Source organism: Gaeumannomyces tritici (genome assembly GCF_000145635.1).
Source record: "Gaeumannomyces tritici R3-111a-1 unplaced genomic scaffold supercont2.4, whole genome shotgun sequence".
Lineage (NCBI taxonomy): Eukaryota > Fungi > Ascomycota > Sordariomycetes > Magnaporthales > Magnaporthaceae > Gaeumannomyces > Gaeumannomyces tritici.
The window spans coordinates 16,748-34,719 of record NW_008804548.1 but is presented as its reverse complement, the minus strand read 5'-3'; the positions used below and the strand labels follow the sequence as shown (position 1 = coordinate 34,719).

The window sequence follows — 17,972 nt, the reverse complement described above, 5'->3', positions numbered from 1 at the left end:
TGTAGATGGGCAGCAGCTCGCCAGTTTAGTTTTGGTGTTGACACGCTAGCAACCAGCAAGATAAACTTCACTTTTAGGAGGCACTCTTAAGATACTGCAGTAATGGCGACAATAGGAACGACGCTTCCCAGCGTGCTTGCTGGGTGCGCGGTGCTCTTGGCGGGCATCGCATACCTGGATCCAGGCCTGGCGCTTGTTGACATGTTTCGAGAGCAGACAGGCTGGCTTCGAGCCAAGGCCACCTCGTCATCTCACTTCACTTGCCTCCCGCATGCCTACACGACCGAGCTCGTCTCGGTCGACCCACTGGTTATCTACATCCGCAACTTCACAACCTCGGCCGAGGCAGCCTCCATCATGGCCACCGGCACCCCACACCTAGTCTCGTCGCCCATTGTCGTCCGCGGAGCTGACGCTAGCGGCGCCCCGTCGCGGACGTCGCACTCGGCCCCTCTCGACCCCACGGACCCAGCCGTCGCCTGCGTGCTGGCACGAGCACGCTCCTTCATGGGCGGCGTGCTGCCACCGCCACAGGACGACAACAACGAGGCGGGCAGCGGCGGGCCGCAGATGGTGCGCTACAACAGCACGGGCTCGCGCTTCGACCTGCACACGGACTGGTTCGCCCGCCCGCGCGTGCTGCCCGCCGACGCGGCAGCCGGGCGGCGACGCATGTACAACCGCGCCGCCACCTTTTTTGCCGTGCTCGAGTGCCGCAACTGCAGCGCGCGGGATGCCGCCGGCGAGACGTGGTTCCCGCGGGTTGAGCCTGTGGCGGTTTCGAAAAGAGCCGGCGAGGACGGCGCGTGGAGGAGGCACCAGGACGGGGGAGTGGCCTTTGCGCCGGCCGCGGGAAACGCTGTCTTTTGGGTCAACCTTTTCCCCGCCAACGGCTCGGGCGACGCCAGGGTGGTGCACGCAGGACTGCCCGTGGCCGAGGGGAGCGTCAAGACGGCCATGAACATCTGGCCCAGGGTGTTCTTTGGGCCCGACGCTTGACTGTCTGTCTTGGAGCCGGAGGAGGGCAGGACAACTACCGATAGGTGGGTTTTCGGTGGCTGGGGTGCTTGTACCTAGCGAATCCGCCCCGTGTGCTAGTGGGCATAAACGAGGCTCTTGCAGCTCCGTTCGCCGCTTTCTCTGTCTTGGTCGGGCCAGGGGATAAAGGTCGTGCACCACCCGTCGGCAATATCCGGGACCTGGCGCCTGCCAAGAAGCCATCACAGCCAAAACTCCTAGCAGCGTCGTAGCGTCGCATGTACATGGACCGGTTTCCCCGTAAACATTCCAAGTGCCGGAGAATTCAGCCCGTTTGTGTGTTACCGGAAGAATGCAGTCTGGGGTAGGCACCCGTAATTGGTGGGAAGGCTGGTCTCGCTGGGGAAGCAAGGCGTCGCTGGGCCATCATCTACTTTGGGCTCGCGGCTGTTTCGCTTCCGCGCTTCTTTCCTTGATGCGGCCCCGCGTCGATGCGCGCCCAGAGTCCGCTTTCGGAAATAGGCCAGGGGCTGCGCGCTGTACCAAACCCGGGGGAGCATGAGGAGAAACCACGAGCGCCGGCACATGTTGAATGGTACAACTGCTATTTTGCCGCTGGTGGTGGTGCGTCGAAATCCGGGGAAGTAAAAGGGGTGTTGCCGATCCAGGCTGAAATGGGTAGCTGACGACAACAGGCACATGTGGAGTAAGATGCCGTTGTGCCGATCGAAATCATAGCTACCCACCAGCCATGTATAAAGCATCCTCTCCTTCCCGAGCCTCTCCCAGCTTGTGTAGCTAGCCCTCACCAGCCCCACTGAGAAGCCCCTCCTGACAGCGCGCTCAAGATGCAGTTCCTCACCACCGCCCTGGCCCTCCTGGCCGCCGTGTCGCCCATCGCGGCGGCGCCGTCGGCTGGCTGCGGCAAGAACCCGCCTTCGTCGGGCACCAAGTCCATCACGGTCAACGGCAAGCAGCGCCAGTACATCCTGACGCTTCCTGGCACCTACGACCGCACCAAAGCGCACCGCCTCGTCTTTGGCTACCACTGGCGCGACGGCTCCATGAACGACGTGGCCAACGGCGGCTACTACAGCCTGCGCAACCTGGCCGGCAACTCGGCCATCTTTGTCGCGCCCAACGGCCTCAACAAAGGCTGGGCCAACAGCGGCGGCGAAGACATTAGCTTCACCGACGCCATCCTGACCAGCATTAAGAACGACCTGTGCATCGACGACGGCCAGATCTTTGCCACGGGATGGAGCTACGGTGGCGCCATGAGCCACAGCGTCGCCTGCGCCAGGCCCAGTACGTTTTTTCTCTTTCTTTCTTTCTTTCTTTCTTTCTTTCTTTCTTTCTCTCTTTCTCTCTTTCTCAAGCGTCCCTAGCGGTAGGAGAGATAACTAACATACCATCAACAGACGTCTTCAAGGCCGTGTCGGTCATCGCGGGCGCGCTGCTCTCGGGCTGCGCGGGCGGCAACTCGCCCGTGGCGTACCTGGGCATCCACGGCTCGTCCGACAACGTGCTGAACATCAGCATGGGCCGGCAGCTGCGCGACAAGTGGCTGGGTACCAACGGCTGCCAGTCCAAGAACGCGCCGGACCCGTCGTCGGGCCAGCAGAACCACATCAAAACCACGTACACGTGCTCCAAGGCCGCTGTGACCTGGATCGGCCACGGCGGCGGCCACGTGCCGGACCCGTCGGGCGCTAACGGCGTCAAGTTTGCGCCCCAAGAGACGTGGAACTTTTTCAACGCCGCCGTCGGTTCGACCCCCAGCCCGGATCCCAACCCGAATCCCAACCCGAATCCCGACCCGGACCCGACCCCGAACCCAAACCCGAATCCCAGCCCCTCATGTTCCCCCAGGTGGGCCCAGTGCGGCGGCCAGGGCTGGACCGGTGCTACGTGCTGCGAGAGCGGCAGCACCTGCACCGTGTCCAGCCAGTGGTACTCGCAGTGCATTTGAACCCGGCCCAGCCTTGACGCCCCGTGCCCAGCCTTGCCCCAGTATGTGCCTGTGCCGCTGTGAAGCTTTGTTGTGTGCGCGTTTTGTATCTGAAGCGGCGAAACCCTAACCATCCAGCACGACGTCCGATATCCGGCTCTGCACGTTTCACTGCTCCTTAAACACAGCCCAGCTAACTGCTGCCTTTTCCCAGGTCGAAACAACGCCAACGTCGCCAGGGAGTTCACGGCCTAAGCGCAGCAACCGTTATATTACACGGCTTAGCGCCTCGACGACAGCGAAAACGCGGGTGGGGAGACGGGGTGGAAACTTCAAATTGTACATAGCAATTCACAAGAAAACGGAAGTGTTTCGAAGGAGCATTAGTATATATGGGCTCAAAAAGGCTACAGTCTTTGTCCAACAGGAGCCTCGGTGAATCACGGGCAGTAGTCAGGCCATCCCTGCTCGCCGGGAAACGGGTAGGCTGTCGGGCGCTGGTTGGGGGCAGTTCCGCAACGGCCGAAGCCGGCCCAAATACTAAACCAGCCCTCGTAGTAGTTGCCGCTGAGGAGGAAGGCTGGGCGGGGAGCACAATATGTCAGCCATGTCGTGTCATCATCAGCAGCCCAAGATATATACTTACGTGTCCTGCCGTCCCAGCACCCGCAGTTGCCCTTGCTGGTGCTGGCAATGTCGATTTCGATAATCTGCGCCGCCCTCGCGCAGGGGATCTCGGTGTGGGAATCTTGCTCCTGCAAAAGGATTAGCTGGACATGTCCATACCGGCTGGGGGCGAGCGACCAAGGCTTACGCTGCAAATGTACGTGGCGCTGTTGGGGCTGTTGCACGTCATGCGCCGGCAGTCCCTCGCCGGCGTGCCGCAGTTGCCTCCCAGCTGGGCCAGTCTGCGGTAGCCCTCCCTTATCGAAAGGAACTGTCCCACCCCCATGACCTTGCACGTTACGCCGTTGGCGAGGACGCTCATGGCGTTGGCCGTGGTGCCGCTGGTCGGGGCGGCGTTCTCGCCCGTCATGCCCAAAGCCTCAGCCGAGTCCGTGGGGGCGTAGTTGGGGTTCAAGGCGAGGATCTGGTTAAAAATGTCCTCGACATCTCCATGGAGCTCAACAGGCGCAGCCCCGGGGAACACGGCGCCCCTCCAAATCATGCCGTCTGATGTCTTGGCGACGCTCTCCTCGCGGCGCACCAGCTCGGATGCAGGGGGGAGGGTGGCCGCCTGGAGGGAAGTCTGGTGTTAGTGGCGTGGTAGCGCTGGGCGAGCAAAGGGCAGCGACTTACAAGGCCCACACGGGCGAGGGCGGCGACGCACGCCAGCAGCTGAGACGGGAGCATGTTGGAGGGTTGAACCTTGGTCCAGGTCTTGGTTGATCACCCGGGAAGAAGCTTGGCGGGGCTAGAGACGGGGTCGGCGGCCGGGAGCGACGGTGGGATGCTGGGTCCGCATCTGAGGGTTGTGGGCAGCCGTGGACACGTCCAGCCCTATTTATCATCTCGACCGGGCGACCATCAGGACCCAGACCGCAAAATCAAGGTCGTTGGCGCACGTAATAGGGTAGTGATCCCGGTGGGTATGCAGAGCTGCGAGCGCTCGTGTGGGCGAGCGGTGGAGCAATACCAAGGCCTAGACGGCCATGGATGATAGCTAGAATGCATGTTTTTTGTGTTGACGGGTGCCAGAAGCAGAAGGCGGCCTGCCCATGGCGTGATGCTGCAGGCAACAGCTGCTGTCTCCCGCAAAGCTGGCTGCAAATGTTGGTGGTCGATAATTTTGGAGGCGAGCGGCTGTTGGTCAAGCTCGCAGAGTGACATCCATGACTGACCAGTTGACGCCGTCCCGCGGCCGCCAGCCCAGAGCGGGCCGGCCCCCAACCCCCTGGTTGTGGTGCCACTCCAGGCGCTCCAGCCGGCTAATCACAGCCTTTACAGCGCCCACACAGCGCCAGGCATTCTACCCCGCAGGCTCATGTTCTGCCAGGGCTGATGCCAGGCCTAGGCTCAATGTCTCCATCGCGACAACCACGCGAGCTGCAGCGCCCGTCTCTGGGCATTACCCAGCGCGCTGCTGCGAATGGCACTTGGCGTGGACCAACAAGCCACCCAGCACTATAACAGCTCTCAAAATGGCATCCACCAAGGCCAACAGCCTAGCAGACCACCGTCGTGTGGGGACGCCGAGCGCTGGGGGCGAAGGCGATGGCCATGTCGCATCACCACCACCACCACCACCATCGCAAACAACCCTCGCAGACAACATCCTCTTCTACCAGCCCGCCTCCGCCGCCAACAGCACAAGCAAGGTCAATCTGGCCCCCAGCGACGACGCCCCGGCCCTCGTCGTGCTCTGCACCTGGCTCGGCGGGGACACGCACCGCCGCATCGCCCGCTATGTAGCGGGCTACCAGCAGCTGTGGCCGCGCGTCGCCGTCCTGGTGGTGCGCACCGTCTTGGCCGACATGTCGGTCCGGCCCTTCGCCGCCCTACGCGCTCGCCTGGCGCCCGCGCGCGACGCAATCTCGCGCGTCCTGTCCGATGCTGCCGGCAGCGGCAAGGGCCTCCTGCTGCACGCTTTTTCCAACGGTGGCGCCAGCGTGGCCGTCCAGCTAGCCCGCTCTTTGGGGCAGTCGCCTCCCTCGATCCTCGACGGGCACCTGCGTCTTGTCGTGCTGGATTGCTGCCCGGGCGACGGGTCCTTCCAGCAGACGTACCACGCCGCCCTGAAATCGCTACCCCCGCGGATGCCGCTGCGGGCTGTGGGCATGGCGGCCGTCTTCGGCATGGTGGCTGTCGTCACGGGCCTGCAGGCTGCGGGGGTCATGGGGTTCGTGCAGCAGATCCGCCGCCATCTGAACGACGCAAGCGTGGTGCCGGCGGGGGCGGACAGGCTGTACTTGTTTTCTCGTGCCGACAGTCTCGTGGGGGCTGCCGACGTCCTCCAGCACGCACGCGAGGCGACCAGGGGCCTGGCTGGGAAGGCCGAGGTGGGTGGGGTTATCTTTGAGAAGGCTGAGCACTGCGCGCTTCCTCGGGAGGATGCTAACAGGTATTGGAATGCCATCAAGGACGCGTGGGGAGGAAAGGTTTCGTCGATGCCGTTAGGCGCTCCGGAGAGAGCATCCAAGTTGTGACATATGAAGGAGTGTATATTATTAGTCTAATCTTTTGGTTTAGGTCTGTGAAACATGTAAACTCAGGACGTCCTAATACAACCACAGCTTATGCCCATCACTACAACTCTAGTGTTCACCCTCCATGCCTTGCTTACGCTCCATTCGGGGTCCAGCTGGGGTCGGCCAGCTCAAACCCGCTTTCGACAAAACCGGGGGCAACTTAAAGTCCATGTTAGCATGCGAGGGAAGAGAGGCGAAATAAGAAAAGAAAAAGGTCTCACCCGTCGTCCCAACAAGCGTCCACTCCCCCAGGCTCCTGGCGCTCTGCCACACCAGCCCGGGGATGACGACCTGCGGCCTATCGCCGGCGAACACGTCTGGGCCCAGCACGTGCCTGGCGGGCGGGACTCCGTCGTCGCGTGACAGCGACAGCACCAGCGGCGCCCCCGCGTAGTAGTGCCACACCTCGGCCGCGTCGACGCGGTGCCAGAACGAGTCGCCCACCGCGCCCTCGAGCAAGTAGTATATGGCGGTGCTTGCCGACCGCGGCTGGCCGTTCGTGGTAATGTTGGCCGCGTCACGGAACGTTTCGATGAAGTAGCCCTTTTCGGGATTGGGGATCAAGTTAAGCTCCGCGACCACCTCGGCTGCCGTGCGCTTGGATATGGGGGTGGTGGCGGTCTTGCTGGAGTGTGTTGGGTGGTGGTCGGCGCGAGAGGGTGGGCCGTTGGTGCTGGGCAGGGCGCTGGTCGGGGACAGGGCCAGCAACGCCATGGCGAATATCGAAAGCATGTGGATCGTCGGGGCCATTTCAAGGTAGGGAGACAGAGAACAAACCAGAGCGGACGTTGGAATGTTTAAAGGACAAGGAGGACTGGTCGTCGGAAACTGTAAGCAAGTCGACATGAGGGTAAAAAAATTCACAATTTGTAATTTCAATCCTGCCAGGCCGGTGGAGATCCCGTCTAGTAGTGGCTAGCTCATGTCAGCTCTGCGCGTCGCCGGGTCAGCACAGGCCGGAGTTGATGCAGGTCGGAGTGGGCTTGGTTGGACTTGGATACAAGTTTCGGACTTGCCCTGTTGGGCTCGCAGCATTACAAAACCCAATGCTCTAGCAATCCCTGCCATCACGAGCAAGCATTCGAGCTCTGCGCATCCATCACTGGCTCTATTCCGTCTTAACTGGTCTAATCGAATGATGCCCCGAAAATCCCACAAGGAAGCAAGCACGAGCATCAGCATTCCTACGCCTCTCGCTGGGTTAGCAAACAAAGCACAGCCATCATGACCGCTTCGCAAGTTCAATCACATCCTCCCACACCGGCGGCCGACACCTGAGGTCCGCCCCGACCTCCTCGGCATCCAGCCCGAATCCCAGAAGCTGCTCCTCTGCTCCCCATTCGCCCATGGCCATGAGGCCGATGGGGACCTTGCCCGCGACATCCTCGCCCACTTGGACTGGTTCCGCCGCCTTTGCAACCGTGGCCCCGTCGACCACGACAGGGCTCACAAATCCGGCGGGGACAGTGATGGCAGGCAGGCCGCAAAAGTTGGCCATCCAGACAAACTGCATGCTAGTAAGGGTGGTGTCGCCGTCATTGAGGCCGTAGTTCATTTCTGCGGACCGGTTGCGCACCGGCCAGCCGGGACAGGCCGTCGTTGGTGTTAGAAGCAACATGCCAGGGTGCTGCCGGGTCCACAGGTCGGCCAGATGGTTGACCAGCAGGCGGCGCAGCTTGTGCGCGAGGAGCAAATCGACGGCGGAAGTGACGGAGCCGAGGGAAAGCAGGACACGGTTTGCAGCGGTGAGGTTGCTCGTGTCGGGGAGAAGGCTGGTTCCGTCGGCCAGGACAACTAGGGCATGCGCTATCTGCCCCTCGTTGAGGAACGGGATGTCGACCGAGACGATCCTGTAGCCGCGCTCCTGGACCAGGCGCTGGATCAAGGCGCGGCAAAGCAGCTGAACGGCGGGGGAAGCACGCGAAAACCACTTTTCGGGTACGGCCAGAATCTTGGGGCGGGATGCGGGCCAAGACAGCATCGAAGGGCCAGAACGAAGAGGTGGGAAGGGCGAAGTCGGGTGCGGCTGACCAATGACGGAGTAGACGGCAGCGAGGGAGCGCACGTCGGAAGCGATGGGACCCAGAACAGCGCAGGTGCTGCAGTGGTTCTGCGTGGGACGGAACGACAGGCGGCCGTGAGTGGGTTTGAGCCCAAAGACACCACAGAGCGAGGAGGGCACACGGATGCTGCCGCCACCGTCGCCGCCGAGCGAGAAGGGAACCAGTCCAGCGGCCACGGCATACCCGCAGCCCGACGACGAGCCGCCCGTGTAGTAGTCCTTGTTGTACGGGTTGGGCGGGGTGCCCCAAACGGGGTTGTTGCCCGTCGTGTCGAGGCCAAACTCGTTCATCGACAGCTTACCCAGCACGACACAGCCAGCACGCTCGACCATGCGGACGCACCAGTTGGTGTTGGACCCATCCTCGAGCTGCGCACTCGTGTAGTCGTTGAGCGAGCCGTGGCAGGTGATGTAGCCGTCCATGTCATACTCGTCCTTGACGGCTGTGGGCACACCGTCGAGCGGGCCGAGCGAGCGTCCCTCCCGGTAGCGCGCTGTCGACTCTGCGGCTTGGCGAAGCACGATGTCGACCTTGACATCGAACCAGGCCAGCGAGTGACGGCCCTTGGGCTCAGTGTCACGTCGGATAAGCGGCAAGATGGCCTTGGCGACGTCCGTTGGTGTCACCTGGCCCGCCAGGTATAGGGCGCGATAGTCGGCAGCCGAGTAGTACCTCTCCGCAACGTACTTGGCTGCGGCAGGAGGCTGGGGCCCGAACTCGAGGGGTGCCTCTTGAGCATCGCCGGCGTCAGGATCGGGCAGAGGAACAATGGTGGGTTCATACAAAGGCTCGTAGTCCTCGATCATGCGCCGGATGCTGCGGAGTGCGCCAAAGTTGGCGTTACGCCAGGCGTACTCGCGCACGAAGCGCAGCCATTCCATTCTGCGGGGGTCAGCATGGGCTGTGTTTCCCAGGAGGATGCACCCAGGAGGATGCAACGATAGAACGTACAAGACTGCGCATAGGACCAGGAAGCGGCCCGTCAGCACGGGATTCTTGCGGGGAGCATCGACGTATGGGACTACGGGTCTGCATGGTGTTTCCAGTTAGCTCTCTTCTGCTCAAGCGGCGATGTTTGGCCCAGACAGAATCTCACCCTTGGACGGGCTCGGGGTAGTTGAGGAACCGCTTAGCGTGGCCACTGGGTGGGGAGGCCATCTCGGATGGCTCGGGTGGCCGTTTGGGGGAGAAAGGAGACAGAAAAACGCAGGGACACGAGCGAGCGCCGATGAGCAGCGAACGTTGAGGGTTTATTGCTTACTTTTTGTGCAGCCAGGCACAAATGGCCACCAGAGTAAGCGCATGGCGATGGACTGACTGACGATAAAGATGGCGCGAGAACAAAGCCGCGGCACCACAAGTCGTGGAGACGGTGACGTTTGTCGTGGCCTGTGCGTCAGCAATAGCGGTGCCTGGTGCCAAGGGTGTTGGCAGGGGCACGGGGGCGGAATGGGAAAATTCCACCGAGTCGACTCTCACTGCTGGCAGCGACGAGGTGAATCACATGCATGTCCTCCCTTCCACGACTGTGCTGGTAATCCCTGCCCTCGCTTCCCGCACCCACAGCGACGGTCAGGCCACTGCAAATTTCACCGAAGCCAATATGCTAGCATGTATTAAAAAGTGTACAATCACCCTCCATCTATATGCATTCTATTATTCTACCCCAGCGACAAAGGAACATGCAATGCAGACGAACCCCAAACTCGGCCAGCAACACTCCCCATCAAGGCTCACCCCTCGTGGGCACAAAAGCAGTCTGAACTCTCTCAGGCTCGCTCGCCGCCATCGGATCCAGCTGTTCGATCTCGTCGCCTATCTCAGGGGGCAACGCCGTCCTAAAGACGGCCTGGACGTTGTCGTACGGCGAGAAGCCCGTGAAGCGCCAGTTGAGGAACGGGTTCTTCTTGCCCGCACCGCCTGTCGCCCCGTGTGCAAACCGGCGCCGCTCCCAAAGGCTAATGAGCAGAAGCACCGGCGCATTGAGTGCCCGCACCAGCGCCACGTTGGTCGAGTGGAACGCCGCCGGCGACACGACTAGCTTGAGCGGAAGGAGCACCACTAGCGCGAGCACGTTGGCCGGCGGCGGGTACGAGAAGATGGCGTCGCTTTTGACTCCCTCGAAGGTGAGGACCGTGCGGCGGAATGACACCTCGCTCGCCGAATCGGCGATGACCCGCGAGAGAGTGTTTGTCAACATTGCAACCATGATGGTGATGAAGAGTGTGTTCCCCAGGAAGGCGAAGGCGACCATGAGGAAGGGCCCGAAGACGAGATGGAAGTGGGCCGCCTCGTCCATGCCCGTGCCGTCGAGTCCGAACCAGATCCAGAGCATCCACTTGGCAATGGTGGCCCAGCCCGGCACAAGAGCGGGCGTGTTGCTGTTGTCATCACTGACCATCAGCCACTGCAGTGCCAGCAGGAACCCGACAAAACACCAGCACGCCAACAGCACCAAAGACATAAAGTCGCGCATGACAGCGTGCACCAATATGAAGACGATGTTGTCCAGGAGCAGCGTGAAGGCCAGGCGTGTCAACAACACAGGCGCCGCCAAGCACAGGATGTGCAGCCCTTGACCGAGCGGGAAATTGCCCCATGCGATGTCGAAAAGCCGCGCCAGGACGTAGGCGCCGTAGATGAAGATGAAGGTCAAGTCGAGAAAAGACCAGAGAGACTGCGAGTGCACCTCCCAGCCGTGCTCGACCACGGCTGCAAGCTCCGAAAGCACCCAGCCGGCGGTGTAGGTGGAGAAGAGAAGCTCGAAGATCATATTGCCCTCGTCGTTGCGGTACACCATGGTGACTATGTAAAGCACCAACAGCGTTAGGAACTGGAAGAACTCTATGGCGTTGCGCCACTGCGGCACGATCAGCCTGTAGTGGTTTAGAATCGGCGCCCGGCGCGGGTCGTAAAGTGTGATGGGATGGTGGCGGTAGTGGTCGGGTAGGATGTCCATGAGGGTCAGCGGTGTGTAAATGACACGCCCTTCGGACACTGCCGACACGACCCGCTGGCACGCGGCCGAAGCGATGAGCGCCTTGCTTTCCGAGATGATGGCCAACTCGAGCGCTGTCAGCTTGCGCTCATGGCCGCGTCGCTCGCGCGGCTGCCACAGTGTTTGCCGCCGCCGCCGGCTGGCCTCATCCTGGCGGATACCATCTGGCGCGCCCTGCAGCGGGTCGAAGCCTTCCACCAGCACATGGGAGATTAGCAGCAGGCCGTCGCCATCGTCGGCATGCTCCTCGTGCAGGCGCCGGAGGATCTGCGACGCGAGCAGCTCACAGAGCGTGGCGCGGGCGATGCTGACAGTTTGGTGGACGGTGTTGTCCTGCTCGCGGAGGAACTGGACACGGTTGGCGAGAATGCAGTACACTGAATGCGAAAGTTAGTGAGGAGGACGAGATACATGGGATGAAGAGGGGAGCAGCTCCTCCGAGTTGTGCGTACCGATCGAAATGTCGTCGGCGTCGTACAGCCGGTCGACGAGAGGACGGACAACGAGCTTGTTCAGCCTCGGGTCCTTAAGCTGATCCAGCGAGTATGCGTCGTCTGCACGTGGCGGTGTTAGCTTGGGCGGGCGGAGCTTGGTGGAAGAAGGCTGCAAGCACGTGTGCACACTTACCAACGGCCGCAGTCACCAGTCGACGCACCCTGCGCAATTGATGCCATGGTCAGATTCGGGTCACACGGCAACCCCAGTGAACACTCGGTCGAGGAACAAGCCGGCTTACCGGTGGATGGTCATGTAAACGGGCAGCGAGGGCGTAGGCTTAGCCATGGCCCGACGCCGACCAATGTTCTCGCGGTCGAGACAAGCCTCGGTTTCGGAGCCGGCATAGCCGAACTCGGCCCTCACCGTGTCGTCACCATCGTCGTCGTGTGATACGCGCAGAGCGGCGTGCGCGCCCTCCATGTCCTTGGAGGAAGAACCTCCCTCCATTCGCCGCCAGCAATTACGATCGTGTTTGCTACTGCTATGGTCCTGCCAGCTGTGTTTGCGTCGTCGGCGCAGGGTCATGGCTCCATCAAGACACGCGTCGGGAAGGGAAAAGCTGAAGCGGCTGGTGTTTAAAGGGGAAACGGCGCGCACGTGAGGCCACCTGGCACAGGGAGGCCACAGCGTCTTTGAGCGGCAAGCGGCAGGGGGCACCCTGTCCTGCCGCTGCGATGGAATTGGCTGTCACTCCTTGCTATGTGCTTGTGTGTGGGTGGGGCCCGGCACGTAAGTGCACGGCCCACCCCGATGGATAAACCTGGACCGCCCACGGGTATTCTGCACCAGCTGTAGCCAAAATACAACATGCCACTTTCCCAATCCGGTATCGCCAAGCGTAGTACTTTACACTGGTTTTAAGCACTTTTTCCTATTTAAATTAAAGTTATTCCAATTGTTACGACTGTTACAGTCAGGCCTCTGCTCTTAAGGTAAGGCACCGAAGGAGTACTAAGCAGTAGCAGGTGGCTTTAACAATTGAGGGGATTCACAAGGTAACTTGGGTGCGGTTTAAATGATTGTTCCAAGGAGTACTTGGAAGCGAACTTAAATTAATTAATGCCGAGGCCTTAGTTAAAAACTATTTAGGACAATAGGAAATCCTTCCTTTTTATACCCTATTTTGCCCAAGCGTTTGCTTGGGCCCTTGGGGCCGATACTTGTAATTCCTTAAATATCGTTAGTATCGAGTGATATTGTTGATACTTTTAATGTTAAACGTACCATTTAAATGTTACGTGGTAAAGCGGGGTAGCCTTTCCTCCGACCCTGGCAGCTTCTTTTGCCGCCTTTCTGGTTAGCTTGGTTTGTTGGTTGTAATATTAAGTCCCCTTTTTAACGGCCAAGCCCTTTTGGCTTGCTTATGTTTGTCCCCTTTCCTATTGTTAGTCGTAAGTACTATTTTTCCTTACTGTTTTACCATTCCTTTCGATTTTAATAATGTTTGGTTGGGTGCAAAAACGGAGTGTACCCGTTTTGCGGTTTTTTACCGTTCGTTAACGCGATATTTTCGATTTTTTTTTAGCATTTAATATAAAAATGCTTTTTTGTTTTAATTGCAAAGCCCGTGATTTTTTTTTTTGCCGGGCTTTGCTTACCAACTTTTTTTGTTGTTTGGAATGCGTGTTAAAGGTAAACAGTGCAAAAGCGGGTAGTTACGGGGTTACGGGTCGGGTGCGGTATTTCCTCCGTCGAGCCGTTGTAATTCTTTTCCCAAAAGTGCTATTTCCAACAAAAATTGTTCCTTTTTTAACCTCCCTTTCTTTCGTGCCCTTTCGGGCACGCGGGGTTAGTTTTATAAATTTTCCGCGCTCCATGCGCTTTCGTGCAATTTAAGCTTTACTTTATTTTTTAATTTTGCTATTATGCTTTAGCCGCAATACCGGCACCTTGCCGGCACGTTACCGAAAGGGTTTGTGCCCGGTTAATTATGCCAATGCTTTTTTTTTCTTTTTTGCCGGGCGGTTTTGCCCGTACATTTAACGCTTTTTCATTCATGTTTTTCGGTTTAAATTTAAATTTTAAAAGCTAATGCCGTTCCAATACGGAAAAAACGCTAAGCTTAATTCGGGTTTTTATCGCTTTCGCTTTTCCTTTTTTAAATGCTGCGCTTTATTATTTTAAGGTTTTTATCGCTTTCGCTTTTTTTAATTAAAATAATTGCTTTTCCGCATTTGGGTTTTTGTCGCTTTTTACCCCAACAAATTACAACCATAACTAACAAGTAATGCAATTTAACAAAATTAATTCCAAATTTTATTTTAAAAGTTGTAATTTATTTGCTTTAATTCGCGCTTTTTTTTAAATTTAATGCATCGATTGGTAAACGTTAATATAAATATATTCGCGGGGGTTTAATTGCATATTTAATTATTATTGCGTTATTAAAAACGCTTTCCTTTTTTGGGTTTTTGTCGTTAGTTTTTACCGTTACGGAAATGGCTAAAGCTACGGAAGTTTAAATTACGGAAATGGCCCGAATTACGAACCTTATCCCTTTTTAAATTTTTGTTGCTAGTTTTTACCGCTACGGAAATGGTTAAAACTACGGAAATTTAAATGGTTTAAGTTACAAACCTTTTCCTTTTTTGGGTTTTTGTCGCTAGCCTTAGGGGGCGGAGGACACGGCACCCACCGAATGGTGCTTTACGACAATCCGAAAAAGGCACGGCACCATTCGGCTGGTGCTCGCAGCAAAAACCAATCGCCGGCCAAACACTATTCGATTAATGCCGAATCCTACCAGCGTTTTACTTAGCCAAATGCCAAAGGTAATTTTTACGTCCAAATGGGTTACGGCACCATTCGGTTAGTGCTTGCAGCAAAAACCAATTGCTTGCTAAATATTATTCGATTGGTATCGAATTCCATTAGCATTTTATTTAACCAAATGCTAAAAGTAACTTTTACGTTTAAATAAATTACGGTACCATTTGGCTAATGCTTGCAATAAAAACCAATTGCCCGCTAAATACCATTTAATTAGTACCAAATTTTATTAGCATTCCATTTAGCCAAATGCAAAAAGTAATTCCGCAAATTAATACCCGCCAAATTACTTTGTGCATTTGGCCAAATAATTAATTAGCATTTGTTATTGCAATTTTTACTTAACCAATTGCACAAAATGATTTTGCTAACCACCTTTGCTTAATCCGTTGTTTTAATGCAATTTTATCACGGTATTTAAGCCCCGGCAATAATTTGGAAACTGGAAAAAAAGACGTTTTCTGCTTGCGCGCGACGACGACGACGACATACAAAAAAACTAAAGCCATTACGAAAACCGGAAACGCTAGTTTGCTTAAAAGCTAAGCGAGCTCGATAATACCCCGAAGCGCCGTCGCGGCGTCGATGAAAAAAGTTATTGGCTTTAACCAATCGAAGCACGCGATACGCGACGGGAATTACCCAAACCAGCAACAATTACAATAAAAACCAACCGCGAGCCCGAAAAAAACCTAATTAATTATTGCAACGATGCAATTTGCAAAAAAGTATTTCCAATCGCTTAATAAAAAAAAAAGAAAATTACGGCCGCCGAAATTATCGCGGAATTTGTTCGATACGTTAAAGCGACCAACCAAACGACCGCAATTTTAACGACTTTAGCGATCGACCCCGACGCGACCTAAACAATTTTTTAATTTTTCGAACGAATTAAAACCACATTAAAAAAAAAAGACCAAGCGCAACAAGTTGCGGCCGCAAACGGAGGAAGTAAAAAACAAATTTGGGCCTAAGTAACCGCAAAAGCGTAAACCGTTTTTAAAGCACCCCAAGCGATAAAAACCAAAAAAGCGATAGCATTTACGATCGACGATAAAATTTTTATTGTTACCGAAAATAAAAAAATTAAAAAATAAAACCCAAAAAAATTAAACGGATTTGCAATAAAAAGTTGGGTAAAAGTTGGGTCGAAACGGTTTATTAGCACCCGTTGAAAAACGTTCGTTTGCATTTTCGAAATGCTAGCACCCGTTAACAAACGGAAAAAAAATGCCGGCCCGGGCCGGAAACGAACGATATAAATAAAGGCATAAAAAGGGTTGCGGATAGCTACGGCAACCCCGCCGCAACGAACCGGCTACGGACGTAATACGCGCCTTTTGCGGTTTAGGATATAACCGGACAAACGGACGGCCTAAAAGTTACCAAACCAATAATAGCCTTAATAGTAACGGGCTTACCAGCCAATAAGTTTTAACCTTTTTTTAACAATAAAAGCAAAGCGAAATATTGGTTAAAGCTGGTAAAGGCATTTAGCGCCGAAAACCCGCATAAAAACATCGAACGGGTTACCGTTTCGTTATAAAAAAAAAAGGTAGCAAAAAAAAGGTAACGGCGTTGCTCCAAATCGCAAGCTTAAAAGGCGCAATAAATTTGCAAAAGGATTATTTTCGATAGGATAAGTCGGCATATTAATGCCAACCTTTCGACCCCGAATTAACTACGGCGCAATATTACCGCTATTTAAATTAAAAATATAAAAGCATGCAATGCAAACAAATTACGGCGTGTGCGTAATATAAATTAAAGGAATACAACGATAAACGGTATAAAAAAAAAGGAAATAGCAAAAAAATCGCCGAAAAATATGTTTGGGGCATTTTATATCCCGTGCAATAAAGCTAAACACCTATTTTACTTTTTATATTGCCCGGTACGAAAGCAAACCCAATAACGCAAAAAAAAAGCTTGGCTTACGAAGCTTACCCATTACAAAATCCCGATAATTTCCATTTCGAAATCGTTGCAAGCCGGATCGCCGCCGAAAGCGGGGCGGGCAGGATCCCCCCCTTTACCCCGGGAAAAAGCAGCCCTTACACGGGAGCAAAAAGGAACCAATTAAGCAAAAAAAAGCAACAGCCCTTTCGTAACGACCTTTTTTTAAATACCAATAGCAACTTGAAATATAACCCCGCCGACCAAAAAAACCTTTATACGCAATAAGGTTAACGCAAAGTTAAAGTTACTTTCTTTTTAACCAATTTTATTTATAAAACGGAAAAGGAATTTTTTAAAATTGGCCGAACGATTTATAAAAAGGCTTAGGAAGTTTTATACGGTAAAACAAAGGAACGCAATTATTACGCTATTTGTAAAAAACCAGGGCTTACGCATCCTAAGGCCTTTTCCCCCCCGCACCCCCCCCGCGGACCCCCCGACGAAACCCATTTCCCCGGCGATACCCGCGTCCCCCTTACCGCTACGGGAAATAATAAAAAGGGCTAGCTAGGAAAGCCTTACCCTTTTTTAATTATCCAGTAACATATAATCCCTTAGCATCCAATTATACAAAAAAGAAGCGTTAACGTTACCGCCCCCCCCAAAAGCAAAAAAGGACCTTTTTAACGAAAAAACCAATGCTTAAAGTTTTTTAATAAAACGTAACGAAAAAACCGGAGGTATTCGACGCATTATTGGCGAAAGGAAGCAGCTTTAACGTATTGGCGATACAAAAGCTACCAAAAGATTTAAAAGGGAACGCTAAATCCCCGTTGTGGGCCGAAAAGAAGTTAATCCAATATATATACGACCTTACCCCGCAGCGACCATACGGCAACCCACCGGGATCCCCTTAAAACCGCTAAAAAAAAGGCAACGCGCTTTCCCTTTTCCCATTATTACAATTTGTTCCCCCCTTTCCTTTTATTACCAAAGCAATTATTTATGTTAAATTAACGCTACGTATTTTAAATTACGAAGCAAAACCGGATTAGTGCAAAGTTACGATCGGTACCCAAAACGAAAATATAACGATTTGGTCGGTTTATTCCCCGTTTCCAAAGAGCACGACTACCATAAATTGGATAATATTTATCGACGAGCTCGCCGGGAAAAAACCGAAAAGCAATAGCTTAATGGTAAGGAATTTTAACCTTTACCATAAAGCATGGATGTCGAAGCGCCCAAAAAACGTACCGATGCACGCGGGGGTTTCCAAATTGGTCGGCCTAACGGAGCTATAGGGCATGCAATTAATAACTCGCTAAAACGCGGCGACGAAGTCCGCCTTTTACTACAAAAACATTACTATCGATTTAATTTGGGCTACCGGAAAGTTAAGGACCCAATAGCCGTCGAAATAGCGTTAAGGTGGTAGCGACCATACGGGGATAGTAATTACGATTTTGGGAACCATTTCGAATTTTTACGTACTAATTTTAAAGGGTTGAAATTGGAAAAAAATCGATAAAAAACTTGCTAAATCCTTAGCGAACGATAAGATCCCCCTTTTGTTATAACCATTTATCGACCTTTAAACGATCGACGAAAAAATAAACAATATTATA

At 54.7% G+C, this 17,972-nt stretch overlaps 10 protein-coding genes across 10 annotated transcripts; 5 read left to right on the top strand and 5 right to left on the bottom strand.

Moving 5' to 3' along the window:
- Positions 1-102: 102 nt before the first annotated feature.
- On the top strand, positions 103-999 carry GGTG_07401 (hypothetical protein; the record flags this gene model as incomplete). Its single annotated transcript, XM_009225225.1, has 1 exon — positions 103-999. The coding sequence occupies one exon, from the start codon at positions 103-105 to the stop codon at positions 997-999; it is 897 nt and encodes a 298-aa protein (XP_009223489.1).
- Positions 1,000-1,635: 636 nt separating this feature from the next.
- On the top strand, positions 1,636-3,591 carry GGTG_07400 (hypothetical protein). The gene is made up of 3 exons (XM_009225224.1): positions 1,636-2,286; positions 2,400-2,991; positions 3,144-3,591. The coding sequence occupies exons 1-2, from the start codon at positions 1,827-1,829 to the stop codon at positions 2,948-2,950; spliced, it is 1,011 nt and encodes a 336-aa protein (XP_009223488.1). The 5' UTR covers positions 1,636-1,826; the 3' UTR covers positions 2,951-2,991; positions 3,144-3,591.
- Positions 3,228-4,553, bottom strand: GGTG_07399 (hypothetical protein). Its single transcript, XM_009225223.1, has 4 exons — positions 4,229-4,553; positions 3,744-4,166; positions 3,576-3,684; positions 3,228-3,509 (listed from the first exon to the last, which is right to left on the bottom strand). Exons 1-4 carry the CDS (start codon positions 4,280-4,282, stop codon positions 3,370-3,372), a joined length of 726 nt encoding a protein of 241 aa, XP_009223487.1. The 5' UTR covers positions 4,283-4,553; the 3' UTR covers positions 3,228-3,369.
- A 309-nt stretch (positions 4,554-4,862) lies between these two features.
- Positions 4,863-6,179, top strand: GGTG_07398 (hypothetical protein). The gene has a single exon (XM_009225222.1). It carries the CDS (start codon positions 5,071-5,073, stop codon positions 6,073-6,075), a length of 1,005 nt encoding a protein of 334 aa, XP_009223486.1. The 5' UTR covers positions 4,863-5,070; the 3' UTR covers positions 6,076-6,179.
- Positions 6,070-6,952, bottom strand: GGTG_07397 (hypothetical protein). The gene is made up of 2 exons (XM_009225221.1): positions 6,339-6,952; positions 6,070-6,276 (listed from the first exon to the last, which is right to left on the bottom strand). The coding sequence occupies exons 1-2, from the start codon at positions 6,865-6,867 to the stop codon at positions 6,209-6,211; spliced, it is 597 nt and encodes a 198-aa protein (XP_009223485.1). The 5' UTR covers positions 6,868-6,952; the 3' UTR covers positions 6,070-6,208.
- Positions 6,953-7,143: 191 nt separating this feature from the next.
- On the bottom strand, positions 7,144-9,558 carry GGTG_07396 (glutamyl-tRNA(Gln) amidotransferase subunit A). The gene is made up of 3 exons (XM_009225220.1): positions 9,277-9,558; positions 9,132-9,209; positions 7,144-9,062 (listed from the first exon to the last, which is right to left on the bottom strand). Exons 1-3 carry the CDS (start codon positions 9,336-9,338, stop codon positions 7,340-7,342), a joined length of 1,863 nt encoding a protein of 620 aa, XP_009223484.1. The 5' UTR covers positions 9,339-9,558; the 3' UTR covers positions 7,144-7,339.
- Positions 9,559-9,707: 149 nt separating this feature from the next.
- GGTG_07395 (nonselective cation channel) lies at positions 9,708-12,301 on the bottom strand. Its single transcript, XM_009225219.1, has 4 exons — positions 11,915-12,301; positions 11,806-11,834; positions 11,631-11,732; positions 9,708-11,555 (listed from the first exon to the last, which is right to left on the bottom strand). The coding sequence occupies exons 1-4, from the start codon at positions 12,199-12,201 to the stop codon at positions 9,907-9,909; spliced, it is 2,067 nt and encodes a 688-aa protein (XP_009223483.1). The 5' UTR covers positions 12,202-12,301; the 3' UTR covers positions 9,708-9,906.
- Positions 12,302-12,483: 182 nt separating this feature from the next.
- On the top strand, positions 12,484-13,213 carry GGTG_07394 (hypothetical protein; the record flags this gene model as incomplete). The annotated part of the gene is made up of 5 exons (XM_009225218.1): positions 12,484-12,530; positions 12,590-12,608; positions 12,861-12,917; positions 12,978-13,067; positions 13,202-13,213. The coding sequence occupies 5 exons, from the start codon at positions 12,484-12,486 to the stop codon at positions 13,211-13,213; spliced, it is 225 nt and encodes a 74-aa protein (XP_009223482.1).
- Positions 13,214-14,005: 792 nt separating this feature from the next.
- GGTG_07393 (hypothetical protein) lies at positions 14,006-14,954 on the bottom strand (the record flags this gene model as incomplete). Its single annotated transcript, XM_009225217.1, has 5 exons — positions 14,006-14,074; positions 14,166-14,203; positions 14,587-14,643; positions 14,818-14,825; positions 14,938-14,954. The coding sequence occupies 5 exons, from the start codon at positions 14,952-14,954 to the stop codon at positions 14,006-14,008; spliced, it is 189 nt and encodes a 62-aa protein (XP_009223481.1).
- A 1,319-nt stretch (positions 14,955-16,273) lies between these two features.
- GGTG_07392 (hypothetical protein) lies at positions 16,274-17,261 on the top strand (the record flags this gene model as incomplete). The annotated part of the gene is made up of 2 exons (XM_009225216.1): positions 16,274-16,339; positions 17,085-17,261. 2 exons carry the CDS (start codon positions 16,274-16,276, stop codon positions 17,259-17,261), a joined length of 243 nt encoding a protein of 80 aa, XP_009223480.1.
- Positions 17,262-17,972: the final 711 nt, after the last annotated feature.